General features: G+C 39.5%; 1 protein-coding gene across 1 annotated transcript; it reads left to right on the top strand.

Moving 5' to 3' along the window:
- The first annotated feature begins 781 nt into the window (after positions 1-781).
- Positions 782-27,526, top strand: ly75 (lymphocyte antigen 75). Its single transcript, XM_034117060.1, has 35 exons — positions 782-1,059; positions 2,185-2,544; positions 4,050-4,223; positions 4,351-4,512; positions 5,586-5,705; positions 6,351-6,491; positions 8,172-8,369; positions 8,919-9,079; positions 9,618-9,722; positions 11,585-11,673; positions 11,766-11,935; positions 12,757-12,962; positions 13,555-13,697; positions 14,847-14,925; positions 15,390-15,461; positions 15,992-16,115; positions 16,391-16,426; positions 16,565-16,734; positions 17,131-17,192; positions 17,330-17,403; positions 18,199-18,335; positions 18,834-18,942; positions 19,125-19,285; positions 19,622-19,751; positions 20,052-20,272; positions 20,354-20,516; positions 21,195-21,359; positions 21,796-21,918; positions 22,326-22,511; positions 22,602-22,825; positions 22,961-23,168; positions 23,783-23,944; positions 24,033-24,149; positions 24,640-24,822; positions 25,830-27,526. The coding sequence occupies exons 1-35, from the start codon at positions 963-965 to the stop codon at positions 26,003-26,005; spliced, it is 5,208 nt and encodes a 1,735-aa protein (XP_033972951.1). The 5' UTR covers positions 782-962; the 3' UTR covers positions 26,006-27,526.
- Positions 27,527-27,958: the final 432 nt, after the last annotated feature.

The raw sequence follows: 27,958 nt of genomic DNA, 5'->3' as shown, positions 1-27,958 counted from the left end.
CTACACATGGTAAAACTAAAATGCTAGAATTTGCCAAAATGACATTTGTTCGAGGGCCCTTGGCCAAGGTTTAACAAAAGGCTTCCTAAAGTACTCCATAGTAAAACCTAAACTTGGCATGTCGTTTAAAATGCTTATTTGAATACGTCATTATTGGCTTACAGTAGAAGGCCAAATCAATAATTTTGACATATCTAATTTGAATAATAATAATAAATGTTATTTGTAAAGCACCTTTCATTGCTAAAAGCAGTCCAAACGTGCTACAAGGGGCATTAAATTCATACTTAAAAACACAAGTTTAATTTTAGTTTGATTTGATAGTATCTACTAACTCAAAATCATTTGACCCAGTAAGTTGCAATTTTGCCTTAACATCTAACTTGTATTTTTGGAGGTATTGCCTCATAATTAACTGACATTTTGAGTGGTCTAACTGTGTTTCTGCAACCATAAGATTGATTAGGTAAGTTGTTATTATGGAGCAGTATCTGAAGTTTCTTACTTACTGTCATAATTTACATTTACATTTTCTTTTGCTTTATTTTTGTGTTTTTTCTTGGCAGCCAGATCATTTACAGAAGACCTATACCAATACGCCTGCTTTTGATAACTAAGTGAATACATGATGTAGTATAATAACAATTGTAATCTAAAACAAATAAACATCATAACAATCATTTTTAAATCTCTCACTCATAGTGACTTGTTCATTTTATTTTGTAGGTTTAGCCGGAAGTGTGTGTTCCTCGTGCCGGGTACAACTTCACAGCGGGGTCGGAGCGGGACTCCGGAGTCCGGATAACACAGCTGACAGTTGGTAAAACTGGGCTAGGTTAGTTGTCTGAAGACTCTGAACACTTTCACACTGTAGTTCATGTATCGATCGTCCTATATTCCCAGTTCAACACTCCGAGAGGGCAGATTCTTTATGAATCGAACAAAGAGACTCTGCCGTCACCATGCTGAACACATCCACACTTTGCCTTTGTTTGTTGACTGTGTTGGGAACTGTTTTCTTGGGAACTTGCTCATCGGAGGCTAACCTTAAAGGTTTCGGTAAGTAACGTTACCTACCTCACCCTACTCCGACATTTTGCTTTCATTTCTGTGTCCTTTTTCTTAATTGCAAAGCCGTTTCTGCCTCTCAGTTTTTCGGCTCTGCATGATATTAAGTTCGTCCACAGAAGCGCGACAATGAGTCCGAGGACAATAGCGTCAAACCTGCCGCAGTCACACGGCACACACAAAACACAGCATTTAGTTCAGGACTTGGTTAGAAGTTTGAATTTGTTCCCATCCCCCAGTTAGTTTTAAGCTTGGTCATATTTTGACAGGTCGAGCGAATTGCATACTCAAACCCCCCTCCCCATAGTAGCTCTGTGGGAGTCATGTGTAGTCTATCATGTCGGCTGAGATACAGTTTACAGTGCGTCTTTATGCTCCATATTGAGCTGTTATTACCCATATTCACCCAGGTTATTATATGCCCCTATTTACTGTTAATTGTTTTATTGATTCAAGTGACTTTGGATTACCCAAGCAAACGATGTTTTTTTATTTTCATTTTCGTTTTTACGTGTCGTATCTTATTCTGGAATTGACCTTAAAACACGACCTTCAAGTGTGAGTTTTTAATATAGTGCCAATATGTTCAAGTCAATTATTTCCACTGTTTTACATTTAGTTAAATCCTCAGATTGATGGGCAGTTTCTCCATAGCGTTTACTTTGTTGACAAACGCAGGCCAGCCATCATTGTTAACCTGCAGACATTTCCTTAGGGTGGCTCTAACATGTATTTTATTTTATGATGTCCACCAACTTCTATTACAAATATTCTTTATAATCTCTTTGGCAAGACAATCTCTTCCCAATTTAAAGGAAGTAAAAGACAATAACGGGAAATAAGAAAATTGCCATTAGTTGTGTGGTCTCCCCTTCTAAAATCCTCCTAAAAGAAATTATTTCGATATACTTAATTGTAGCTGCTGTAAGTATTTAGAGTTTTTTTGAATTTGTATTATGGATCTCAGTATGTGATTGTGTCCTGATGGCCTTACACGATCACAATAATGCACCGATCACTATAGACTGGAAAACCAATACCCTCTGCATCTTCATGGTAACAAAATCTGTCCGATTTCAAACTGTAATGTTCTCAATTTCTTTCCCATCACCGCAGACGAGGATGCTTTCTCCATCCAGCACTCAAACGGCTGTCTGGATTTTTCTACACAATTGAGTCTCGCCTCCTGTGACCCAAAGAGCAAGTCCCAGCGCTGGAAGTGGGGTTCAGGTCATCGGCTGTTCCACTTAGACTCGTCCCTCTGCTTAGCGTTCCACGTGAGCTCCAAGTCGCTGTACCTGGCCGACTGTGGCTCCAACATCCTGCTGTGGTGGCGCTGCCTGGATGGGGCTGTTTACACCGTTTATCAGATGGGCCTGGCGGTCAGCGGCGGCAAAGTGGCAGCCAAACGGGACGCTGATGACAGTTGGGTAAGGGGAGGATCCCAGGACAACATCTGCCAGAAGCCGTACCGTGGTGAGTGCTGGTTATTTTGTCCCATCTGAGAGAGAAGATGCTTACAGACTATAGATCTGCCTAAGTGCTTCTTGCTGTCCATAATGGAGCTCTGACTGAGTTATCATCTGAGAGGTGAAAGATGTGTTGAAGGCAGTTTGTGTTGAATGTGAAACTCCATTACATTTGATCAGAATCCACTTCCTCATATGAACCTTGTTACAGCTTTTACTGACTGGCTGTTTTTTTGAGTCACATCAAACAGGTTCTTGTGCATTTTAATTAGTGTTCCTGTCAATTTGTACTACTTTATGCTCGTCTATACTCATAACAAAATGGGTGTGTCAAATTCTAGGTTAAGAAACACGAATTCTTCTGAAACCGAAGTGACTCTGTGTTGTTTGAAGTTTTGGGGAATTTATTTTGCAGTGATTTATGATATAAATATACAGAGGGTGGGTGTATGTGGCGCAAAGTAAAGCTTCCTTTCGCTTTTGTTTCATCTGAACTGCTCACTGCATGTTTAAATGTGAGATAAAACAGATTTAATGAAAACAACTACACCTAAATATGTAGGTTATCTGTATATTACATTCCAAATGATCATACAGGTAACATTTGAGGGTTAATCATTTTATATTTTTGAAAACTGCACATTTTTACTATCAATGGTAGTTAACTGACTTTGATAGAATTGCTGCATTTTAAGTGACAGCTATAATAATATAAAAATAATTTCATCTTTATAGTGCTAATTCTTTGTCAATAAATATAGTTTTTTGTTAAAATATTAAAGCTGATGTCTGTATCAAGAACTGAAAAAAACTCACGAGCAGATTTCTTTGTTTTTGAAAATATCACTTACAGTATTTAGATTAATTTCCGAGGACCCAGAATATGAGTATACTCTTTATAACTAAACCTTAATACTGGGGGGGGGGGGGGGGGAAATGGACTAGCATGACGATGCATGAAAGAGACGATTCTCATTTCCTATTATTAGAACTCGGTGTGTGCAACAAGACACAAAGCTTCCCCTTAAAGGTGGTGTATGTAATTTCGGAGAAACCAGCTCGAAATCGCTAGAATTAGAAAATACACAGCCGGAAAAAATCTGCCACTTCCTTACAGAGCCCCTCCTCGAACACACACGAACGCGCACATGACCAATGAGGGCACGAGATAAGTTTGTGCACAGATGGAAGGCTGACAGGCAGGTAGGCCATCCAGTTATTTTAGCCGGGCCGGCTAAAATGATTGGTCGTGCTTTTTACAGTACTACGGCTTCCACAGATGACAAGGATTTTTTGTCAAAGCACTTAAGATATTCATTGCTATCGGGATGTTAAGAGCATTCCATGGAATATAACAAAAGGTGTATCTCGAGCCGGTTTCTCAAACTTACCTACCCTACCTTTAACACACTGTCCTGACATGTTTTAGTTTTTTCTTAGAAATTACACCCATACCAGAGGCTAGAAACTAGTGGTTGACTTTGCTCTTTGCTCCCCTCTCTCTCTGTGCAGTTGTCCACACCACCGATGGGAACTCTGCCGGCTCTCCCTGTGATTTCCCCTTCAGACACAACGGCAGCTGGCATCACGGCTGCCTCCCAGATGCAGATTCCCCCGGACTGTCCTGGTGTGCAACCTCATCGGACTATGACCTCCAAAAAAAGAGGGGACACTGTCTAATACCTGGCATGTTTTTTTATATTTAATGTATATTTCACAATTGTTGGCCTTTTTACTAGACATTGACTACAGAGAAAGTCAACAGTACTTAGATCCTCACATTGACACCCTCACTTTCTCTTTGACCCTGCAGAGAGAGGTTGCCAGACCTTGTTTGCCGGACCGGAAGGGGATTCCTGCTATGAGTTTGTTTCCAGTGTGGCAGTGAGCTGGCATGAGGCTCTGGATTCATGTCGCAGTCAAGGAGCTGATCTGCTCAGTGTGTCTGAGCCCAATGACCTCCACTCCAAGACCCGTAAGAGTGATACGCTGCTCAGTGCTTCTTCTTCACCTTCATCATCTTTTCTTTGTCCACTTACAAGCTGAACAAATTCAGAAACTCAAAATAGTCAAAGTAATTGGCTCGTAATGAAACGCTCTGATATGAGAGGAATGCTTCCCCACAGATTTTGTAAAATTATAAAAAATAACCTCCAAGCTGTCTGGGCTACAAACGACCTTACTACGCTTGGTGGTTTCAAAAATAAAAATAAATCCTATCTTATATATATCTACTGGCCTCGATCTGTCGAAGATGAGACATTATATTTATGGTTTCATTGATATTGTTTCATTTTGAAGGCAACCCCTCCCCCATCTGTTTGTCTATTTTAGGAAACAAAACAGAAAGAGTAAAATAGATCTACATATTTTTTATTCAAACAAAACAGGTTCAAGATTAGCAATGATATGAGTTATAAAATGTATTGTTATTATTGCTAAATATCAAATGATCTCAGTGCATAGTCTTTCATTACAGTATTACAGTACATCATGTTTTCCAAAAATAAGGTTAAATCTCTTTACCCACGTGTTTGTGTGACTTGAGTTTTTGTTTCTCTTTTATCTTCTGTTCACTGTCTCACTCATCCGCTGAGAACAATTTAGATCGGTTGAATGTTTTAAACAGTGTTGTAGGCTGAAGGATACATTTGAATCATTAGTCATGTAGACTGTACTAGCTGTTTCTTTTGTTTAAGATCATCCAACATATCTCATGTTCTTAAGATAAAGCCCTTAACTGTTTAAGAGCAGCAGCACTTGGAAGCAGCATGCTCCATTTCCATTTTGCTGTTGACTTGTTTCAGGAAGTTGAAAACCACATGAAAGCAACCACAGCCAAACTACTTCCCTTTATCTTTATTTAAGCTACATTTAACTCTCTGCAACCAAGTGTCAGTTTCATGTTCTTGTTTGGCTTGTTAGCTGTATGTTCTTCCCACTTTTCATCAGACCGTATGATCTTCATGATTCATTTTGTCTAAGTAGACTAATAATTTTTTATGTAAAAATGTCTTTCCCTTTGTGCTGTGTGGTTGCATTGTGCAGTTTTGGAAGGCCTTGAGAGAATGCCTGAGAGAATGTGGATCGGCCTGCACCAGTTAGACACGTCTCACGGCTGGCAGTGGTCCGATGGTTCCCCTCTCTCCACCCTGCGCTGGGAAACAGGTGAAGCTGGAAATGTCTATTTTTTTCTCTAAATAAATGTCATGTGAACACAGCGATCTAAGATGTACAAAATGAATAAAGAAAGGATATAAAGGTCAACAGTCCTGCAAACAAGAACAGATGTAGCAACTTAACTTGTGGATATTACACCCTGCATCGTGTTGTGATGTGCTGCTGCCGATGTCCTTCTATAAACTGAGACTTGGTGTCAGTCAGAGAAACAAAGGGGCCAGTGTTGTAAAGAAGCTCATTGTGCCTGTTTTTTGGGCGCAGTGTGGCATTGGGATTGTTACTGTTGCTGAATAACTCATTAATAGTACTGAATGGAAGGCTTTATAAGGCCCTCTAGCTATTGTAATATGTTAGTGTTTTCTTGTCAAAGGGAAGATGTTGTTCTTACACTGCAGTGTGAACCTGAAGGCTACGGTAGCCAGCTGGTCTTCTGCTGATACGAGCTCATTATGGTTGAAACTTACAACGTGTCAGTTTCTCAACAAGCAGCACTGTGTGTGACATTTTGTCTTTTTTTATTTCCACATCTCTTTGTGAAACACTTTTGTTTAAATAAGCAAGATACCCAGATGCAAATGCAACTCCTGGGATTTTATTTGTATTCATTGTGTGTGTGTGACTGTGTTTTCACAGGAATGCCGTACATCCCCATCATTCGTGAGTATGACTGCGGAGTCCTGAACTCTAAACAGAACTACGAATCTGAGTCGTGCAACCAACAACTACCATACATCTGCAAGAAGAGTTTCAACGCCTCTGGCACGGAAACCACAGGTGAGTAAGCTGCCACCCGCACTCTCTGGCTGCAGTCAAATAGTCCATTTAGCTTAGGAACCTTCCTAACCGAGTGAAATGACCCAGAAGTCCCTCAGTGGCAGCCATGATAAGTGCCGTTCGAATTCTCTAGATGATAGGAAAGGAGGTTTCAAACTTCCTTTATAACCTCCTTTAGCTTAGGGACCACTGGACCTCCCTAACCGAAAGGAGAGGAGAAAATGCTGCCCCACAATGCCTTGCAGCCGCAGCATTTGCCGTCACACAACAGTCGGCCGTTCACGGAAACAACCGATTATGACCGAGAAATGATATCATGAAAGTTACGGTGCTTATTAAGCTTTTTAAAACATATGTGGTAAGTTGCCAAAGTGCTTTGTTTTGAACTTTCATCAGTATTATAATCAAAAAGAGAAATATGAACGTTAGTTTTTACTGAAATGATCAAATAAAGTCAACATTTCACAGTCTTTACTGAGCTGTGTGGGGTTTGTTCAACTTTTAAAATATGTTTGAATGGTGATGATCATTTGTATTAATGTGGACCGGAGGGAGAGGGTGACGAGCATAAGTTTCACTTTCCTTTTTTATTTCAATTTCAACTTTGGTCATGAAGAATATGTTTCTCTGTTGTCCCCGTTCATAAAGCATAAAACAACAGCATCAGAGCACGGTGCAGAGTCTCAAGATGAGTTTACAGTAGTCCCTCGTTCTTATTAAACATCCATGTTGTAGTCCGCTGTATAGAAAACTGTAGTTTCCATAGTTTCCCCACAGCAGCAGGCGCACATTTATGACCTCCGCTGGCGCATCATAAACACGTCGGATAGTGAAAGTGCAGTCGATTCTCTAAAGTACCGCAGTCTCTTCTCCTAAATCCTTTTGAATTCTCCTATCCACTATCCCTTAACCCCGTGACGTTTCACTCAGAGGTCAAGGAATAGACGATAGGGTTAGAATTTAGGAGCTGATTTTTGGATTATTCGACTGCAGCCTCTGTCTCTTCTGAATCATATAAGTATTATTAGGAGTCTACAATCATGCTAGTTGCTCTTTAAGGCTGTACTAAATGCATGCTGATAATGCTAATGTTGATATGTTAGGCAGATGTTATGTTCACCACCTTAGTAACACAAAGTGCAGCTGCAGCTGATGTCATTATGTCTGTTTTTCCTCGCAATCTGTCCAATAGTTCAATCAAAAATGTAATTCAAAGCCATAAAATGTCAACTTCATGATCCATCCAATAGTTATTTGAGTATTATACTGTCCAATACAACAGGGCCACTGTGTCAGATGCAGAAGTTCCATGCAGCTTGTAGCTATAATTCATCCAACATCACCAAAGTGGGTTTGTCCCCACATTCCCTGGAAGGTTAAGGGGAAAATTGATATGAATACTTTAGGCAATGCTGTAGTTTTGCTTCTCCTTTTTATTTTGTAATTGCGGTTGGCAATCAGCATATCAGGTGCAAAAAGCCTCCTGTATTTTTGCTCACTTTATATAGTGTCAGTGCTGCATTTTTTCTCTTTTACATTCCATTATATGTGCCTGTGACCGCATGTTTGCAATAGCTCTGTGACTCTTTTGTCTCCTTTGATCCAAATTTGTGATTTCTGGAGACAACATCGACCTGACTTCCCCTAACAGCCTCTATCTGTCTCGCTCCCTCTCTACAGGCTCTTTTGATTACAGTGAAACAGAGTGTGCAGAAGGTTGGGTCCCGTGGAATGGCTGGTGTTACAAGTTATTCAAGGATAACCCTCACAACTTTACCGATGCTCAGATGCACTGCAACCACACAGAGGGGGGAGGCTCTCTGGCCAGCTTCCACTCCATTGACAGCAAAGAGATGATCAGCACTAATTTCAACGCAGGTACATTTAAACAAAATTCTCTATGGCTGGCTTTACACCCACGGCCCTATCAGAAACGTCGCTATCAGAAACAATGCCCGACGTGTTTTGGAAGTAATATGGTCTTTGTTTACATTAGCAAGCATAGCTAACACCCAGAGCTAACGCTGTACTGGAGAAAGTATGTGTAAAAAAGATGCCGTGAGAGTAAAAGCATTTGAGCTCCATACTGTTCCAGAAATAATCCTTGATGTGGTTTTGAACATGATATGGCGTTTAATCACAGCAGCATTTAGCTGAGTATCTGGGTAGAATTCTCCTGCATAAGCTCCCCCCTCTTTCTTTTCTTTTTTTTTATCTCAATTTAGCTTTTTTTCAATTATGGACCCAGAATCAGCACTTTAGTAACAGGGCTGAAATAGAGGGGTATGAGGCATGGCTAGAATGGGTGATCTGTTTGGTATTTTGAGCAAAACACTTCATATACATGTTTTTTTATATATTTGTATATATCTGAGATATAGATCCTAGTATAATAGGAGACCTTTAATGTTGCTATGTTTGCATCAGGTGGCCAGATGTTGGATGTGTGGATCGGTCTGGTCGGTGCCGGCATGAACCCCACTGTGTTCAAGTGGATTGACCTGGCCCCCGTCACATTCACATACTGGGACCGGAACCAACCAGCCCAGCCCAGTGTGGATACCAGCTGTGTCTTCTACTCTGGACAGGTAGGTGTGTGTGTGTGTGTGTGTGTGTGTGTGTGTGTGTGTGTGTGTGTGTGTGTGTGTGTGTGTGTGTGGTGTGTGTGTGTGTGTGTGTGTGTGTGTGTGTGTGTGTGTGTGGTGTGTGTGTGTGTGTGTGTGTGTGTGTGTGTGTGTGTGTGTGTGTTGTGTGTGTGTGTGTGTGTGTGGTTGTGTGTGTGTGTGTGTGTGTGTGTGTGTGTGTGGTGTGTGTGTGTGTGTGTGTGTGTGTGTGTGTGTGTGTGTGTGGTGTGTGTGTGTGTGTGTGTGTGTGTGTGTGTGTGTGTGTGTGTGTGTGTGTGTGTGTGTGTGTGTGTGTGTGTGGTGTGTGTGTGTGTTGTGTGTGTGGTGTGTGTGTGTGTGTGTGTGTGTGTGTGTGTGTGTGTGTGTGTGTGTGTGTGTGTGTGTGTGTGTGTGTGTGTGTGTGTGTGTGTGTGTGTGTGTGTGTGTCCTGCGGTCTGCGGTCTGCGGCCTGCGGCCTGCAACATGCAACATCAAATATCAAATGAATGTCCGTGCTCCACAGGCTCATGGTTGGCGGGTCGGGGACTGCACACAGAAGCTACCTTTTATGTGTCAGAAGAAAGGGAAGTTCAACGAATCAGCGAAACAGGCCGGATGTCCCGAGGATGTGAGTATTGTCTAAAAAAATAACGGTGCCAGAGACTGGCGACCCCTTTGGGGGGGGGTTTTCCGCACTCGCGAGCTTAAGTTTCACTTTCGATTGCATGATATAGCCCAGCGCAACACCTTCGTCAAACATGTTGCCACTTGTTTGTACCATTTTCAGGCGATTTGTAATCTGTTCTAGAAAAACGATGTGTTTTTTAGGATTTCAAGAAGCATATAGAACAAACAATGGATGTATTTCATGAACATTTATCCATGCTGAAAATAGATTTAGATGTTTTAGGAGTGAGATAGAGATTATTATCTAATATATGCATCCGATGAAGCATTGCATGGAGTCTGTTGATGATCAGAGGCTGTTGTTGGGGCTGCATAAACGTTTTTTTATTTTTGTTTTGTAGGCAGACCATGCAGGCCTCAGAGAGTTAAACTTGGGCCTGCGACCATAGTTTTACTGTATTTAGTTTTGAAAATCCACAGCGGATGTTTGTGTCGTACTATATGCGGTGTATTTTGCATATCTCTCAGTAGTCTGTTGTCTCGGACATAAACTCCGTAATAAATGTAGTCTACATTTCATAAGAGGTGTAAAACCTGAGAGCATCTTAAATCGCATTTGAACAAAATGCTTATGATCTGTAGTTGTATTTGTATTGTTGATTTATTGTGTGAACGAGGCGATGTAGAGAAGGTTAAGCTGTCATTATTAGGCTGTTATGTACTGTTGGAGTGGTAAGCTGGCCTATTGTTTTTGGATATTTGTGGAGTTAGGTGGTCCGTGAGTGTTTTTTTATTGGTTAAGTGGTCCTTGGTATGAAAAGGTTTGAGAAACACTGCGCTAGTGGAATGTCAACGGGGGGAGCCTCGCTGCGGGGAAATGATACAGATGGCTAGTCCGCCCCTGAAAAATGTCTATGCACGCGTTATTATTAATAATAATTTTAAAAAAAATGATAAAAAAAAAATAATATATTTTTTTAATTTACAATTTTTATTTTGTAATCATCTCGCAACCCCCACTTTGGGAACCCCTGGTCTAAATGACTGTCCCAAGAGAAGCCTGCTCTGTTTTTAAGTACATTTTTTTTGTTTTTGCTTGAAGGTAAATCTTTTGTTCATTTATATTGGGGGTGTTGCAGTATTTTTTTATGGTAAAAAAAAAATGAAATATTGATATCATAATACTATTACATATACAGGTATAACATGTAAATCAACCAGCACCCCTGAAAACATAGGTAACATACATGATCATAGTAATAGATGTTCTGTATCCCTCGCTAAACTTGTATAAATTAAGTGTAATTAATTTGCCAAAAAGAGACAAACAGATATAAAAAAAAAGTTAAAAGTAAAACATTTCACTGATTGCCTTCTATTTTTTCTCTTGTTTTGTAAAGATATAGCAATAATATTGTTATCTTGGCCACGATAATGCTTTGAGGAAAATCTGATATCTGGACAGCCCTAATTCATATCCATGATGTTTGCAAGTGATATATTTACTTCCACACATGAACATCTTGCAATTTAGGTGCAAATAATAATGAAGTCATGGAAAAGAATGGTGTTGCCATCCAAAAGTTTATTTGAAGGATTACTTGCTGTCATTATGATATGACAAATGGTCTGTTTTTGAGTTATAAAGAGGCTATAGATACATCTCGGCTGTATCAGCAGCTATTGCCTGAACGTAAAGAATGTGTTAAAGCAAAAACAAAACTATCATGGTTGACTATTGATCTTAATTATTACAGTCGCACCACCAGGACTGGATGTGAATAAGAACTTGGACTTTGCATGAAAATGTCGTGCTTGTAAATTAAATGTAACTGAAGTCTTATTCCTGTCACCTGTCCCCAGGGTTGGAGAAGACACGGAAACTCCTGTTATCAAGTGAACACCAAACAGGTGTCTTTCAAAGATCGCTGCAACGTCACTATAAACAACAGGTAAGAGTTCAGCTGGTAACTCTACTGCCTGATCAAAAATATGCTTCAGTTGACTTGTTTCCAGTATTCTCATGTTTGTCTTCTCTTTCCAGGTTTGAGCAGGCCTTTATCAGCCGTCTACTTGGAGAGCACATCACCAAGGATCCTCCGTTTTTCTGGATTGGGCTGCAGGACATTAAGAACTCAGGAGAGTACCAGTGGATGGGCCAGAACGGGTCCTCGGGGGTCGTCACATACACCAACTGGGGCTGGTTCGAACCAGGTTAGTAAAACTCGCTTATGCTTCCCTTGCTACATACTACAGGAATAGCACAAGACTGGAGGACAAGCCCTGGTTTAACAGAATAATGTTTCTTTTATTTATTCAACAGAATGTATTAATTGAAACTTAAAGGGTTTAGCCTTTAACACCAGCACTTACAATAGTTTGGATTAGTTGAAGCAAATAGAGTTTTTATTTTGTTTATTGCACTTATTGTAAATCACTTTGGATAAAAGAGTCAGCTACATTTAAATGTTTTATCAACAGAGGAATTTTCCATCTGCCTGCCCCCTCTCTCACCTTGACATTACACACAGAAGCTTTCCTCCATATTATCCTGCATATAGACATAATATTACTAAGTGTCGCTTTTGAGAGTCACATCAAATGTAACTTCTCACATTAGTGATTGAATAGTGAATCAAGTTGAAAACAAAGCAGATAAAGACACTCATGAGATAATTCTGGGTGTGTGAGACTCATGGCTAATGATATTATTATGTGCTGCATTTCAATTTGGAGCTCTCAAAAATATGGAGGTTCAGATTTACTCATACAATAAAAACCTTTTATCATTCTCTTTTTCACGTGCAGTATATTAACTGTAGGTATGTGAATGTCTGCTGACGCTCTAAAGGTTAACTTGCATCAGGACAACAGGCCCACAATTGAATGAGCTAAAATATGCATTATTTAGAAATCTTAATCTAGCAGTCAAGTGCTTTGATTGTACATTTTCAAAAATACATGCAATTCATATGGTCAGGAATGAACTATATTAGCAATGTCACACACTTGATTTAACTTTCTGTGTAATTCAGATCGGCGTGGAGGCTGTGCAGTGATTTCAACTGAAAAACCGCTGGGCAAGTGGAGGGTGATGAACTGTACCAACTTTAAAGCCGGCAGCATCTGTAGAAGAGACCTCAGTCCACCTCCAGCACCAGAACCAGAGCCAGAACCAAACCCCAATGCAACGTGTGCTAATGGATGGGTCCCCACACGAAACACCAAACACTGCTACAAGGTGTGTGTACTGTCACTGTTCATGTGTGTTCACGCAAACATGTTATGCATCAACATCTGTTTAAAGATTTGCTGATGTGAAAAAAGGGTTGTGTTAAGCCTTGTGATAAAATCCCTCAAGTGATGTAATTTGAGTCAGTGTTGTTTTAAAATGTACAAAGTAAGTAAACCTGCTCCTGTCTCTGCTCAAGGCTAGCAGCTCGAGGCAACATTAGCTGCTACTAGCACAATTCACCTTGGGGTTGCCTTGTGGGTAATGTAGTCAGCCGGTTATGACAAGACAGAAGAAGACTATATTTCTGACTCTAATGTTTCTAAATCTATTATCATTTGTTCATTGGGAACAGATTGTTGTATTCAGTTTATCATTAAGTCATATATAAATACATTTCGAGTATGTTCTGCTTTTTCATTGGACAAATCACAACAATTATCTGTCTTGTGTTTTTCCCATGGTTTTCTTATCATAAACATTGTAACTACACTCTAAATCACACGAGTGGATCGTTGAATTGGCTTTTTTTACAATCCGGTCCGTCACTTTACTGGCACTGTTTTAGTAGCTGTTGTAAATATTTGTTTCACCTTGTCAGGTGTTTCATGAGGAGAGGCTGAGCAGGAAGCGCTCCTGGGAGGAGGCTCACAGGTTCTGTGAGGCCCTGGGAGCCCACCTGCCCAGCTTCACAAACAACGACGAGATGAGGGTCCTGCACAGCATCATGAGGGAAAGCATCAGGTAAACACACACTCCTTGATTCCATCACTTTAAGCATTCATGTATTTTTCATTGGTTGTTTTTCAGAACATTGTGACATAAACACATCAAAAGTCATTGTTGCCTTAAAGGGGACCTATCATGCTAAATGAACTTTTTGATCTCTGTTTTTCATAAATATGTGTCCCCGGTGTGTCAGGGAACTCACAAAGTGTCAGAAAACAAAACCCTCTCTTTTCCTCCGCATCCAAATCTCTAAAAATGGGGGTGCAACGGAGCTGATCCAGATTTGCGTCCGATATGACATAATATCGGAAATGTGGACCCACGGCACTATCAGAAAGTTGCTATCGGAAACAATGCCCGACGTGTTTTGGACGTAACATGGTCTTTGTTTACATTAGTAAGCATCGCTAACACTCAGAGCTAACGCAGTACTGGAGAGAGTATGTGTAAAAAAGCAGGAAATAAAAAAAGAAACTCACCTTGTAGTAAACCCGCAAGAGAAAAAGCATTTGAGCTCCATACTGTTTCAGAAATAATCTTTGATGCGGTTTGGAACATGATGGCATTTAGCTTTATCTCCGATAGAATTCTAAGCAGGCACAAGCTCCACCTTCTTTTCTTTTTTTTCAAGCTAAGGACCCCGAACCTGCAGTTCCCCAACAGGGTTGAAATAGAGGGATATGAGGGATGTCTAAAATGCATGATCTGTTTGGTATTTTGAGCAAAAAACTTCATAGACATGTTTTTTATATATTTTTATATATCTGAGACTCATAATATATGCCTAAAAATAGCATGATAGGAGACCTTTAATTTGGTTAGAATTTGCATACACACTTCATGAAAAAAAAACTGGAAGGGCTTACCAGTGACTTGCCAGTAAGATGAATTCTAAACATGCGGTGTGTCTTCATAAGCACATACCGCAGAGCTAAACCTCCTCTCATTGTTGGCATAAACATTCTACACTTCACTTGAATGTTAGAAAAAACACATACCATGTGACATCCTGGATCAAATGTCACACTTGTTCAGTGAGTCAATATTAAACAGCTGTGTCTCAAAATAAAATGCCAACATCCCTTTTAAAAATCTGAGTGCTCTAAAGGATGTTTTATTACCTTGCGAGTTGTGAATAATAATTGGTTTGCTCTGGTGTTGCAGTGATAATAGGTACTTCTGGGTTGGCCTGAACAGGAGGAACCCGAATGATCGCTCCTGGCAGTGGAGCGACGGCAAGCCTGTGAGTGTAAACCCAACCCTGAACGCCTCCCTTTTTTTTTCTTTTTTTTACATTTTATGGCATACAAACGGGAAAGAAAAAGCTAAGACAAGCCTAGAAAAATTAAAAATTAAAATGTGGTCAATGAGTCACTTTGGTATCATTTGTAGAGTTAACGAGAAGGAGCCAAGCAGGGGAGTTGTTCGCATTCCAGTCTCTTTCTGTTTGTTTTTTGTATCGTCCTGTCAGATCAGTTTTTGTCAATATGTTGAGCCTGCCTAAAACTTTAAGAGAATATTATTATATTATATATTTACAATATTATATTGTTGGTATGTCAAACAAATACATTCTGTGCTGGATTAAACAACTTTCAAAAGTCATAGTGTATAATGTTGGAGCTCAAACTGCACATTTGTTAATCTTAAAGCACATTGCTGATTTACATTTATATTCATTGCACTGTATAAATGTTTTCACAACAGGTATCTATGGATGTTTTACAACGAGATTTCCATGAGGATGATGCATACAGTCGGGACTGCACTGCATTCAAGGTGGGCTGCAAAGATGTGTACTGGTAAAAAGAGACTTTCAAGGGGACGTATTATGAAAAACACATTTTCACTTCTCCACCTACGGCTTATGTTTTTCTTATCTTATCTTTTTGCATGTGTTTTGTTATGGTATAGTAATATCTGGTTTTACAGCTTAATCTGTGACTCAAGCTGTTTGTATGAGTTTTAAGAGGGACTACAATTAAAACATGCCTCTATTGACTCAGTAATTTTATGCCCTACATGTTGTCTTAATCCCAAAAGACAGCTAGTTAAACAGTGTTCTTTGTTCATTTGACCCTTCTGATTAACACAGAAAGTAGCTGTTTTCTTATCTCACTGCTCAGAATCTGACCTTTTTAGGTTGTCTCAGTTAGTGATTGTGTTGTCAGAAGGAAAGACACTCTCTTCTCAAACTATCACTGAAGTCCAAGAAAAAACAAGATGTGCCATGTCACAGATATGAAACTGCTTTTGTTGTATATTTCCTTCTTGATAATATGTGTGCAAACAATCTGTGTGTTCGTCAGACATCGAAGAGCAGCTTGAAGAACCTCATTGTGTTCCTGATGCACGACTTATCTCCCATACCCTTCTTTGCCACGCCGTTTCACTGTGACGCCAGGCTGGAGTGGGTCTGCCAAATACCCCGCGGTAAGAATACACATATAATAAGCACCTCAGTGTGCACAAAGCAAAGGCTGTTGTTTGTGAAGGCACCTCTCATCAAGGCTGCTTAACAAGAGGGATGTGTAATGTCACTAGAATTCTGTGGTATTTGACTTATTTATACAGGTTTATAAATCACAATAACAAAGTTAAGAAAGCGATTTTTCCACATGGGATTGAAGAACTCAACATGATTTCCTGATTTGTGGGTTTACGGTTACATTCTTCCTCTAACTCAGTCTTTGTTAATGCTTGGACAGGAAAGACACCAAAGATCCCGAGCTGGTACAATCCAGGTAATGACCAAATCTTTATAGATTCTGTGTTGAAAGTATGAAATCATATCATCCTTGCATTTCTGTGTGTATGATGATGTTTATTGTCACGGTCTAAGATATGTGCTTGTTTTGAGGCATGTCTTTTGTGCTTTTCAGACGGACACCATGAGACATCTATCTTCATAGATGGAGCAGAGTTTTGGTTTGTAAAGGAGCCTAAGCTAACTTTTGACGAGGCACAGCTCTTTTGCAATGGCAATGGCAGTAACCTGGCTATACCAAGCAGCTCATCTGCTGTTGTAAAGATCCGGAAGCACATAAGCGAAGTAAGTTTTGAAACGTTTTCTCATTTCTAACTGTGGCTAAGTGGTCTCCAGGTGATGTTTTGATATTTATTGTATAGTTACAAGATTTTACCCTCTTCTTCTGCCTCCTAGCTAACCTCTTACAAAAATACTAATTTCTTAAAAGCGTTAAAGTTAAATTAATTTCACATCTCGGCCTCAGCTGCATACATTTTGACGTTTTTATTCTGTCTTTTGTGAGTCCTCCATCTAAATGGAAGTGCAATACTAAATCACTGGAGGGCTCCCAAATACGTTTTTGACACATACTTGAACTTCGGACAAGCAGCAAAATATTTGTTATAATATAATATATTGATGACATTATTTACTTTTAGTGAAAAAAGGTTGCTAGTAAAGCTTGTGTGTTTTCAACAGTTGTCAAGTTCTACAAAAGAAAGCTGGTGGGTCGATTTTGAAGACCCTGAATGGACACTGTCGTAAGCCAGCATAGTCACACTATCATACAGTAATCTGTTATTGTACAAGCACAATAAAAAGAGAATATCTGCACATATCACTGTGTGTATGTGATGAAATGTCATGTTGATGCTAACTGATACTCTGTGTGTTCTAGGCATCCCCTTCACTTTTATCAAAAAGCTTTGCTGGGCAGATGCTCCTACATGAGTTCTGAATCCTCATTTCGAAGTGAGTCATCATCATAGTGTTTCTAGACAGCTGTGGACGATAAGTTGTATTTTATTATTTATTTACTATATTGTAACGTAAGAAAGCTAATTCTAACTCACTCAAACTTACATCAGTTAAAAATAATCTTACATATTGGTCACAGCTACTTTTGCCTTAGTTTTACAATACTGCTTATCAGACATTTCGGGAGTCATTGTTTGGTTTTAGTATCACACAGCTTTGGGAGTCAAGGATATGCTTTAAACATAAGAGCAGGCAAATGTACAAATTCTTTGTTTTCTTGACCAGTATGAAACTTTAAACTTGAATAAAAACTTGATTGAGTCAACATAATCCAGAAACAAAGCTCCGAGCAAGTCTAATCCCTAAAATAACCAGAAATCCTATTCTCCCCAATTAGTTTCTTACCATGACAGAAAGGTTCCTATGTGAAAACATAAATTAAAGTTCTATATTTAATGTTATTAAGAAATTCCTAATATTTGAAAACACATTTTTAGGGCCATTAAAGTTGGATTTATTTTGACTGCTCTTTTGTTAGGAGTAACATGTAAAAACAAGGTATTGGTAGGTTACTGGGATAACAACTATGACATGAGAAATTGCTAAATAATTAAATATTTCTGGAATTGTATAGTATAAGAGTATCATTAAGTAAGGTAAAACTAACACGATTGTATCTGAATGGAATCCTTCAGAGAGCTCTGATGCACATACCTTGTTTGATTGATAACTGACATGCCCACAGACTCTTTTACTAACGTACACATTGACTGTCCTGTTTACCTGCAGGCCGCGAGCTCAGCTGCAGTCAGCGGTTTTCTTTTGTGTGCGAGAGGCAGAACATCACGTCAGTGGAGATAAACCCTCTGGAGCCTCGGCCTGAAGGACAGCCCTGCGGAAATCAATCTCAGCTGTTCAGAAATAAGGTCTGATCCTTGAACACATTTGATATCTACATTTTAGTAAGTGCATGACGTTAAAAAACAAAAAAGCTAACAAGAGATTAGAGCTAGGAGAATTTATTTCAAACTAAAATCAGCCTGGACCCTCTTTCAACATAAACTGATAATTGTAAGTTTACATTAAAAAAAAGGCTGAAAACAGACCATAAACAGACCATTTGTATAGTGTGAGAGGTGTCAAATCATGTGCAGTTAAATAGAAGTTTCAATATCTAATATTTAACACTCCACACATTTGTCACTCGGGTTGTTTGCAAATTAAGAATAATATCTTAGCAAGATGGATCTACATTAAAACAAAAATGTGCTTGGCATCTGCCCGCTCTATATCTCTTTGTTAATTCTATTTAACCTCCATTTAAGTCTCTTGAGATACATTATCTCTGTGACAAGTAAAAACAGGGTCATTGAATAGCATGTTGTCCAATAACAAAGTCATATTAATCTAATAATGTCTTGTAGTGCTACACTGTGATGTCAAGCTTGAAGCCTGTGCCGTTCGGATATGCCAATGAGGACTGCCAGTCGGTGAAGGGAACCCTGGTGACTATATCAGACCAGGTGGAGCAAGGTGAGGACCTTTAGTTGTGCTTCTGTTTAATCACCAAGACAACCATACATGCCTGTCAGATGATGATTATTACCGTGATCCTTATGTGTGGTTAAGGTCAAAGCTTGTTGTATAAGAAATATAGCCAAAATGTATCCTGTACTGAACACAAGGCATTGTTGTACTAAATGTGTTCCTTTTAGACTTCATCACCACCCTTTTGCCAAGTTTGAGAAACATGGGGAGGACATGGATTGGTCTGAAAATCAAACATGACGAACCAGAGTGGGCGGACCAGTCCCCAGTTCACTACATGAACTTTAACCCCCTGCTCCTGGGCATGCACAGGGCTATAAAAGTCAACGTGAGTTCCCCTTAACTGCAGAATCAAATATGAATTTAACAGATCTAATTTCACAGGTCATTGGGGGGAAATATTGTATGTTTTTAAAAAGTTGTATAAAGCCTCCAGGGGGAGGTGTACAAAATCTGATATAATTAAAGTGATGTGTGTTAGGCCGAAGGAAACATTTGGAATTGAAAAATATGGGGATGTTCAGTTACAATCAAGTGAGGTTACCAAACGGCTGAAGCCTGTTCTTTACTCATAGCATTGGCCAGTGGTATCACAAGAAAAAAGCCTTTAACACGTTTAAATTCACAATTCTCTGTTTTTTTCTTATCTGTTCTTGCTTGACAGAGATGGGACAAAGAGAGTATGGAGTTATGTGTGTTTATGATCAACAACCCAAACTCTGCCATGCTCGGTACCTGGGACTATTCTTCCTGCACAGATTATCAAAATCTGGCGTTTTGTCAGCATTATGCAGGTAAACCCCCGCTTCAAACACTTACAGTAATGCTACTTTTGTAACCAAAAAGTCACAGTGGCATGCCAAGGTCCCTCTTAAGATTTTCTTGATTATCGTTTTATTAAGGGCAGTAAATAAAACATGGCTTAAACAACTTAAAGGGTGTTAAAGGGCCTACCATTGCATGTCATTCTCTTCATGTCCTGCCCTCCATTTTCTTTCATCAAAAAAAAAAGCTAAGATTTTGGAGCAACATATTTCACTGGCACAATTTACATGACATGATGAATTTTGAACACAAAGGCTTACTCATTTCAGATAAAATGGAGGGGCCCCACGTCCCAACAGAGCCCTTCCACGTCAATAACCACACCTTCCTGCTGCTCGCACAAAATCTCACCTGGTTTGAGGCCTTAGAGCAGTGCGGGAAACACAAAATGGACCTGGCCAGTGTGGCCGACACCTTGTTGCAGGCCACCCTCACTGTGCATGTGAGCCGTGCACAAACACCCATGTGGATCGGCCTCTTCAGTGAAGACGTGAGTGTGCCAACGAAGGGCTGCCGTAAATACAACAACCATTACAGGATTAGACTGAAATCGTACTTTTTTTGTTTTTAGGATGGAATCCACTACCGCTGGACAGACCACAGCCACACCGTGTTCAGTCGCTGGTCCTCTGATGTCACCAGCGGCTCGTGTGTCTACCTCGACACCGATGGCTTCTGGAAAGCCACCGAGTGTGAGGAGATGCTAGGAGGCGCTATCTGCCACAAACCGCATGGTGAGAGAAAATCTGACAAACAGAAATGCCCTGTGTTTCTCACCATGGCAGCTAATTCCTTCCAGTGGTGGCGTACCAACATTTAGAGGTTATGCTGTAGCTTTGCCAGTTCTAGCTCTAGTTTTATGGCAAATGGTTTTATAACCCTGCTATGGAGTCCTCTGTGGTAACAGGATGCAATGTCTGTTGTAAAGGAACATTTAAAACATAGAAAATAAAGCCATAGGCTTCCCTATTCGGTCTGATGGCGAAACAAAGCACAAGCAACATTTGGCCGTTATTGTGGAAAGAGTTGTGGAGTTTTAGGATAATAGAGGCTTTTAATATGAAACTATGGAACATCAAGGGTTTTTCTGTTAAAAAAGAAAGTAAAGGATACTGATTTTATGTAGGAATTATCTTTCTTTTTTTCAAATCCCTTTTTGTCACCATTGTTATATTTTGTATTTAGTCTTTGTTAAGTTTGATAACATATGATGGTTAGTAGACTTCATAACTTCATAATTCTTCATAATAAATGTTCTTCTTCATGTACACCATTTTCTGTTTAGTCTTGTGGTTTCACAGGTTTCCTCTCCAGTTCAAATCTCTTCCTTCCCTTGTTGGCATGCATCATTATTCTTGCAAGATCAATCATTTGAAACTATCTTAAACAAAATGTCAACTTATGTATTACAGAAGAGATCATCACCACACCAGAGGATGTCGCTGTGAAGTGCCCCCATAAGATTAATGGTCCCAACTGGATCCCCTTCAAGAACAACTGCTACTCCTTCCAGCTGGTCGCCACCAGATGGGACCAGTTTAACCATGGACAGATCGAGGAAACCTGCAAAAAACTTAGTAAGAATTTCAAACAACATTGGGCATGCGCTAGGGCGGCTCGATTATGGCAAAAATCATAATCTCGATTATTTCGGTCAATAATTGATATCACGATTATTAAAAACGATTATCCATTTACTTTGAAAACATCAATTTATTGGAGAAAAAAAATGTGAACAGTATGTTTTTAACAGTTGATTACCCTGAACTTTAAGTATAATTCAACTGAAAAACCAATAAAAAAAAAATGTAATTTAAAAAAAAAAAAAAAAAAAAAGAAAGTCATCATAATAAAAAAATAATCGTTTTATTTCGATTACATTGTTTTCGTAATCGTTGCAAGCCATAATCGTAATCGTAAAATACGATTAATTGAGCAGCCCTAGCATGCACTGTTATTTGGAGATCTGTTTGGAGAAACGTTTCTATAGCAGATGATGCGTTTATGTTCCAGATGCAGATGCAGACATCGTAACCATTCGAAATGCAGAGGAGAACGAGTTTATTAAGCAGCAACTCATACCCTTTAGAAACTTGGTCCAGTTTGTATGGCTGGGGATATTCAAAGATGAAAACGGTAGGTCATTTATGCACATCTGTCTTTTTTCTTTGTTGCTTTTAAGGCTGCAAAAAGTGTGTTACGTTACAGAAGAAGACAAATCTTCTCTAATACAGATCTTAAAACCTAAACCTAAGCTAGATGGTATCGGCTGACACCAGAGAGAGATCTTTTTTGTCTAAAATCATCAGTACACTCACAGAGCTAGTTGACCTTATTTTTTATGGATGCTGTGAAGTTCTGCTATAGCCTTCTGCTTGGTGGCTTTGTTGTAGTACCGATGCACAATACAGTGCTTATTGCTTTTGAATAGGATTATTAGTCTCTCTTGTTTAGTCATTATATCGACATTAATAGTGGCTTTTCATTTGTGAGTATTTATGTCACATTGCAAGGCTTAATAGTCATGTTTGGATACGCTCTAGATAACCAGATGAAGTGGTATGATGGCACCAATGTCCAATATTCCAACTGGGCCAATGGCAGACCAGAAGTAGAAGGACCGTTTATGGCCGGCCTCACGGTCGACAGCTTCTGGATTCTCATCTCAAAGCAAAGATTATTCCCAGAGTTCCAACAGAGGAGCATTGTGACGTGCAAACTGGACAACGGTTGGTTTATAACACTTCAAATCATGATCTTTATTTCTCTGTCCAACTCTGTCGTAATGATCTTTCGTTTTTTAATCCTTCCCTCCCAAGAACCAAAACACGTGTACAACCAGTCATCCACGGACTTCCAACATTACGGCAACTTAACCTATCAGGTACTAACCCTTAAGATGAGCTGGCACCAGGCTCTGGAGGAGTGTAGTGAGCGGGGGGGCCACCTGGCCAGTGTGCACGACCTCCAGCACAGCGCTCATGTGAAGCTCATCGCCAAGACAGACGGATTCCCCCTCTGGATCGGCCTATCGAACCAGGATGTAAGAACATTACTGAACCCAAATATTCTCATAGCTTACACTGAGTATATCCCAAGTTTATGTCATTTGGATTTATCTCACATGTTTTTGCGCAATAATTCATGGGATAACATTAGTGTCTCTTTCTCTGTGCAGGTTAGTGGATCAACCTATGAGTGGTCCGATGGAACGAGATTTGACTACAAAGTCATCATCTCTGACTCACTGGAGGCCCCCAGCTCAGACAAACAAGAGCCCAGCTGTGTTATGGTAACCCCTGCTGGGGCCTGGGTGAGGACCAGCTGCAGCACGGTGCTACAAGGAGCCATCTGCTACACCACCTCCATCACCACCACCTTCCAAAGTAAGACAGCAATAACTTTTACCACAAGAACCACATTTTTATGTAGGAAAAGGGAAGTGACTGAGATGGTCTTATTTGGCCAATCGGCAAGTCATTCTCATTCTTACTATTTGAAATGTTTGTTTTGTTTGACTCTCCAAAGAAGTTTTTTTTGTTGGACTCTCCAAATAATTTTTTGCTCAAAGTTTAAACATCATGTTATCTGTTTACAATATTAGCGTGACATCAAAGAGCAATGAAAAGAGATCTATGTTATTTTGTCCGCGACTTGTTGCTGCTCCCTAAAACGAATGAAATATTAATATACCTGACTAGTTATCAGGGTTATTGCTATTATTGATATACAGCAGGTGAATTAATAAAGGTTTCCTTGCATAGTCATGATCAAAATGTTAACAAACTTCCAACTACGTTTTCAGAGGAACTTTCACATGAATTTTCCCAGTTGAAACTCTTTTTCTGACACTACATGAATGCAGAATTTGTGTTGAATGGTTTAGTCTGCAGAAATCCATCAGAGGAAAAAACAATATTATGATATATTAAGGCTTCAAACATCTACTTGTTTGTGTTATAGTGGCATTGAGCGTTGTTGTTTCTGTGTTATGAATCAGGAGCCAGACAGCTGTTTTCCCCGGTGGCCAATCACTGCCCTCAGAGCAACGGCATGTCCATGTGGGTGCAGCACCAGGACCACTGCTACGCCTTCCACATGAGCTTCTACAACTTCAGCGTCTACAGCATGCCGCAGGCCCGGAGCATCTGCCAGAGCCTGGGTGAGACGCTGTTCTGTGTATGAAGGGTCATAATCCGTATACATCTGATCAACTGTAGTCCACTTATTGATTTTAATTATTTTCACAGATGCTCAACTGCTGACCCTCAAAAGCAAAGAGGAGAAGGACTTTGTGTCGAAGCACGTGGTCGATGACCCCCTAATCACCAGCCGAGTGTGGCTCGACATGGAGCTCGATACTCAAGGTACACCCCAGCACTTTAAATGGAATAAAGACAGTGACACATCACATACAATTTACAGGACCATATCTCAATTCTGGTTATGTGCCTATCATTTAGGTCGAGCTGGCATTATAGATAGAAAATCAGCATGTTGTGTTTTTGCTTTTTTGCATTGCTTACAAAAAATGGTCAACTGAAAACATTACTTACTTGGATTTTGAATGTTTAGGGTGCTCAAATCTGAGTATTAAGAAACCTGTTAATTAATGTGAGAGTGAAAGCTGATTCCAATCCACTTTCAAATTATAATGTTGTCTTGATTTAAAGAATTTAAAGTACGCTGCTCCAAGTGGCAAGAAAATCAATGATGTTGTTTCAATTGATCCGTGTGATATCCGATGAGTCTAGTCAGATATTTCTCCTCAACATCACATAGAAACACATTATTTGGGACATTTGCGGTGCTAGTCCTTCTCCCTTCACGTCCCACCATCTCCCTTCTTCCTCTCAGGTCAGCCTCTGTCCTGGCAGGACGGCTCAGCTCTGGATTACTCCAACTGGAAGTCTGAGACTTTGGTTGCTGGGAAGAAGTCGGAGCCCCACTGTGCCGTCATGGTGGCAGGAGATGAAGGAAATTGGACTCGCGCCAGCTGCAACACGAGCTACAGTCGGGTTGTCTGCAAAACTCAAACAAGTAGGTATTGCGATTTTGGGAAATGCACTTATTTTCTCTCTTGCTAAGAGAAAGAAAGATGCTACTCTCATATGTGTGTGGTATTATAAATGTGTGTGAAAATATATCCCGAGGCGGCAGCTCGTTAGCTTAACTTAGCACAAAGAAACAAGAGGAAAGTTAGCCAGGAGGTTGCTGATCCTGGCCAAGCAAAGGCGTGGCACATCAGCACACAAAAAATAGCACACTTTAATTTTTACACTTCAGTAAAGAATAAACTACAATATATTAAATGTTTTTTATTGAGCTTTAGAGGTGGTGGTGGGCAGATAATGCTACCTTACCAGGCTAGCTGTTTTCCACTCTTTTCAGTCTCTGTGCTAAACTAACCTGTCTGTTCACTGAAGCTTCAGAATTACTTTAATATGAAGCCGAACAAGTATATTTTTTACATAAGTTAATTGACAACAGGCGTTGTTTTTCATGTATTTTATACATAAATATTTGTCCCCTAAATTCGGAAAGTTTTTGTCCTGATCCATCTACTCTACTGTATATAAAAACATGTCTGAAAAGGAGCTGATCAGATTTTGGCCACTTTGTGATTGTGTTTGGGGTTGTGAAACCATTAGCCAATAACCAACCAAGGTAACAACCGGCCGCCCTATCACCTAGCACTATTCACAGAGGGGCGTGGCCAGCAGCAGCTCATTAGCATTTAAAGCTACGGATCCAGAATCAGCACTTTTGAAACAGAGGGGTTTATGGCATGCTACAATGCATGATCTGTTCGGTATTTCGAGCCAAACACTTCAGAGACATGTTTTGTATATAACTGAGAACTTTAATTTATTGTTGAAAAATAGTATAATAGGGGGCCTTTAAACTACTTACACTCACACAGCGAGTCTAAACTCAAATAAAAGCTGCATGACCTGAATCATGACGGCATTTTGTTCAGTGGAAACACAAAAACGTCTTGTTGAAAACTGATTGATGACGGATCAACTTCACTTTTGCGTCCTCAGAGTCCGGAGGCTCTCCTGTGGCGTTGGGTCTCTTCATCGTGGTCGTCATCGCTCTCCTTTTAGCCATCGGCTTCATCCTCTACAAGAAGAAAAGATCCCACTTCTCTTCCACCGTCCGCTACAAGAGAACCTTTGATGAATCAGACAGCACCAGTATTATCACAGAAGCTGAATAAGTATCAGCCTCAGGGAGTGTTTATGTGCCTTGTGTGCATTTTAGTACTATTCAGCAAAAGCAGATGCAGCTTTTCCCTTTTTTAAGTTATTTATTTATCATGTTCAAGCCTGCAAACTTTCTCAAATGATGTCTAAAACTGTAAATATATAGAGAATTGTGAATATCTGCCAATTCAACTCTTTTCTGGGATACTCTAGATTGTGTTGATGAAGAGTGAAGCGTTATGAACATACTGGGGTTGTTCTCTGGTAAATGTTGATCATTGACATTAGTGCGATGTTTTTGTTTTTAAATTGTACAAAGATTAGGAGTTAAAATATGCAACCAGAAAAGACACTCCCATTCAGGCCCTATAACAGGGGTTACATTGCACTGATGTATAAGTGACTCCAAGCTATCAGTAACAGAACATACTGTACTGTATATACCATTACTCAATCTATTCCAATGTGGCTTTAGTTAATTAATACAATAATAGACTAAAAGGCCAATTCACCTACAATTATATTAGACCTGTTTTTCTTCCACTTGGAGTTGTATTTATACTGAGATAGTTTTAGTTGAAATACTCACAATACAGCCCAGATCTGAATCGTTTGAGAGCTGGTTTTCTACAAAGTTATGCCCCATACCGATCTATGAGCAAAAAGGAAGAAACTAAAGACTAAAATGTAAATGTGTGATTATGTTTGATAAGAAACTTGGCTTTTGAGTTCTCTATATTGTTTAAGTTGTTTACTAAGCTGCACTTCATTGGCCTGAGCAACATCTATCTTTTTCAAACCTCAGTAAATAAAGTTAAAACTATCTGGATTAAGAGCTTGCACTCTGGTCAAGAAATATTTGTTTTTTTATTGGATTGTGCCTTTTTAAATAAGTAAGAAAATGTATGATTGATGAAAATGTCACTCACTGTGCCTTTTTAACATCATAATTCAGAAGAAATGGGAGGTATTAAGCCACTGGGTAGTGTTATTCTCTGTGTATTACCTGATTCAGTTGTCTTAATACTTAACATTGTGTTTTTGTTGACAATACATAATGATTCAAGGGAAAGTTGTAGTCCTGCTGATCAGTTGTGTAAGTGTAGACACTGGCTTGCCTAAAAATGACTCAGACATCTGTTTGTATAAAGTTTGCGTTGATGTAGATCTGACTCCCCTATGCACTTACTACTGAGCAAGAACGCACTTTAATATGTTCCTATGTTTAAGCACAATGAGGTTAAGGGTTTTAGAGACATTTAAATTGCACTGGCGTTGGCTGTGAATGCTTTGTAAATATGTTTTATAACTGAGAATGAACCAAAGATTCTGAGTTGTTTGAATGTCAGAAGCCTGATCTTTCTTTTTATTGTGTGGAACTGCGTCAATACGGCTTGTTAGACCCTTCATATCAAGTTGTAAACCAAATGTAAGTGGGTTGTTCTTTTTGTTTTGTTTTACTTATCACTCTTAAACAGGTCTATCAGCTCAATCAGGTACATTATCCTTCCAATAAAATTTCCTGTCACCAAATACTTGTTTGTTTCTATTTCGTTCATTATAATTAGTGTATGCAAAGATTTTACTATACGGTTGCTATTTATCCTTGGTAAATTCAACCATCACTTTTGTACATGTACAAAAGTGATTGGAGTCACATGACATAGAAGCTATTGAAAAAGACGAGATGCTTCAATTAAAGGTGGGGTAGGTAAGTTTGAGAAACCGGCTCGAGATACACTTTGTTATATTCCATGGAATGCTCTTAACATCCCGATAGCAATGAATATCTTAAGTGCTTTGACAACAAATCCATACAAAAAAAAATATCATCTGTGGAAGCCGTAGTACTGTAAAAAGTACAACCAATCATTTTAGCCGGCCCGGCTAAAATAACTGGATGGCCTACCTGCCTGTCAGCCTTCCATCTGTGCACAAACTTATCTCGTGCCCTCATTGGTCATGTG

The sequence above is a fragment of the Trematomus bernacchii genome, unplaced genomic scaffold, assembly GCF_902827165.1.
Source record: "Trematomus bernacchii unplaced genomic scaffold, fTreBer1.1, whole genome shotgun sequence".
Taxonomy (NCBI): domain Eukaryota; kingdom Metazoa; phylum Chordata; class Actinopteri; order Perciformes; family Nototheniidae; genus Trematomus; species Trematomus bernacchii.
Note: the sequence above shows the minus strand (reverse complement) of the source record. Positions and strands in the feature narration are given on the sequence as shown.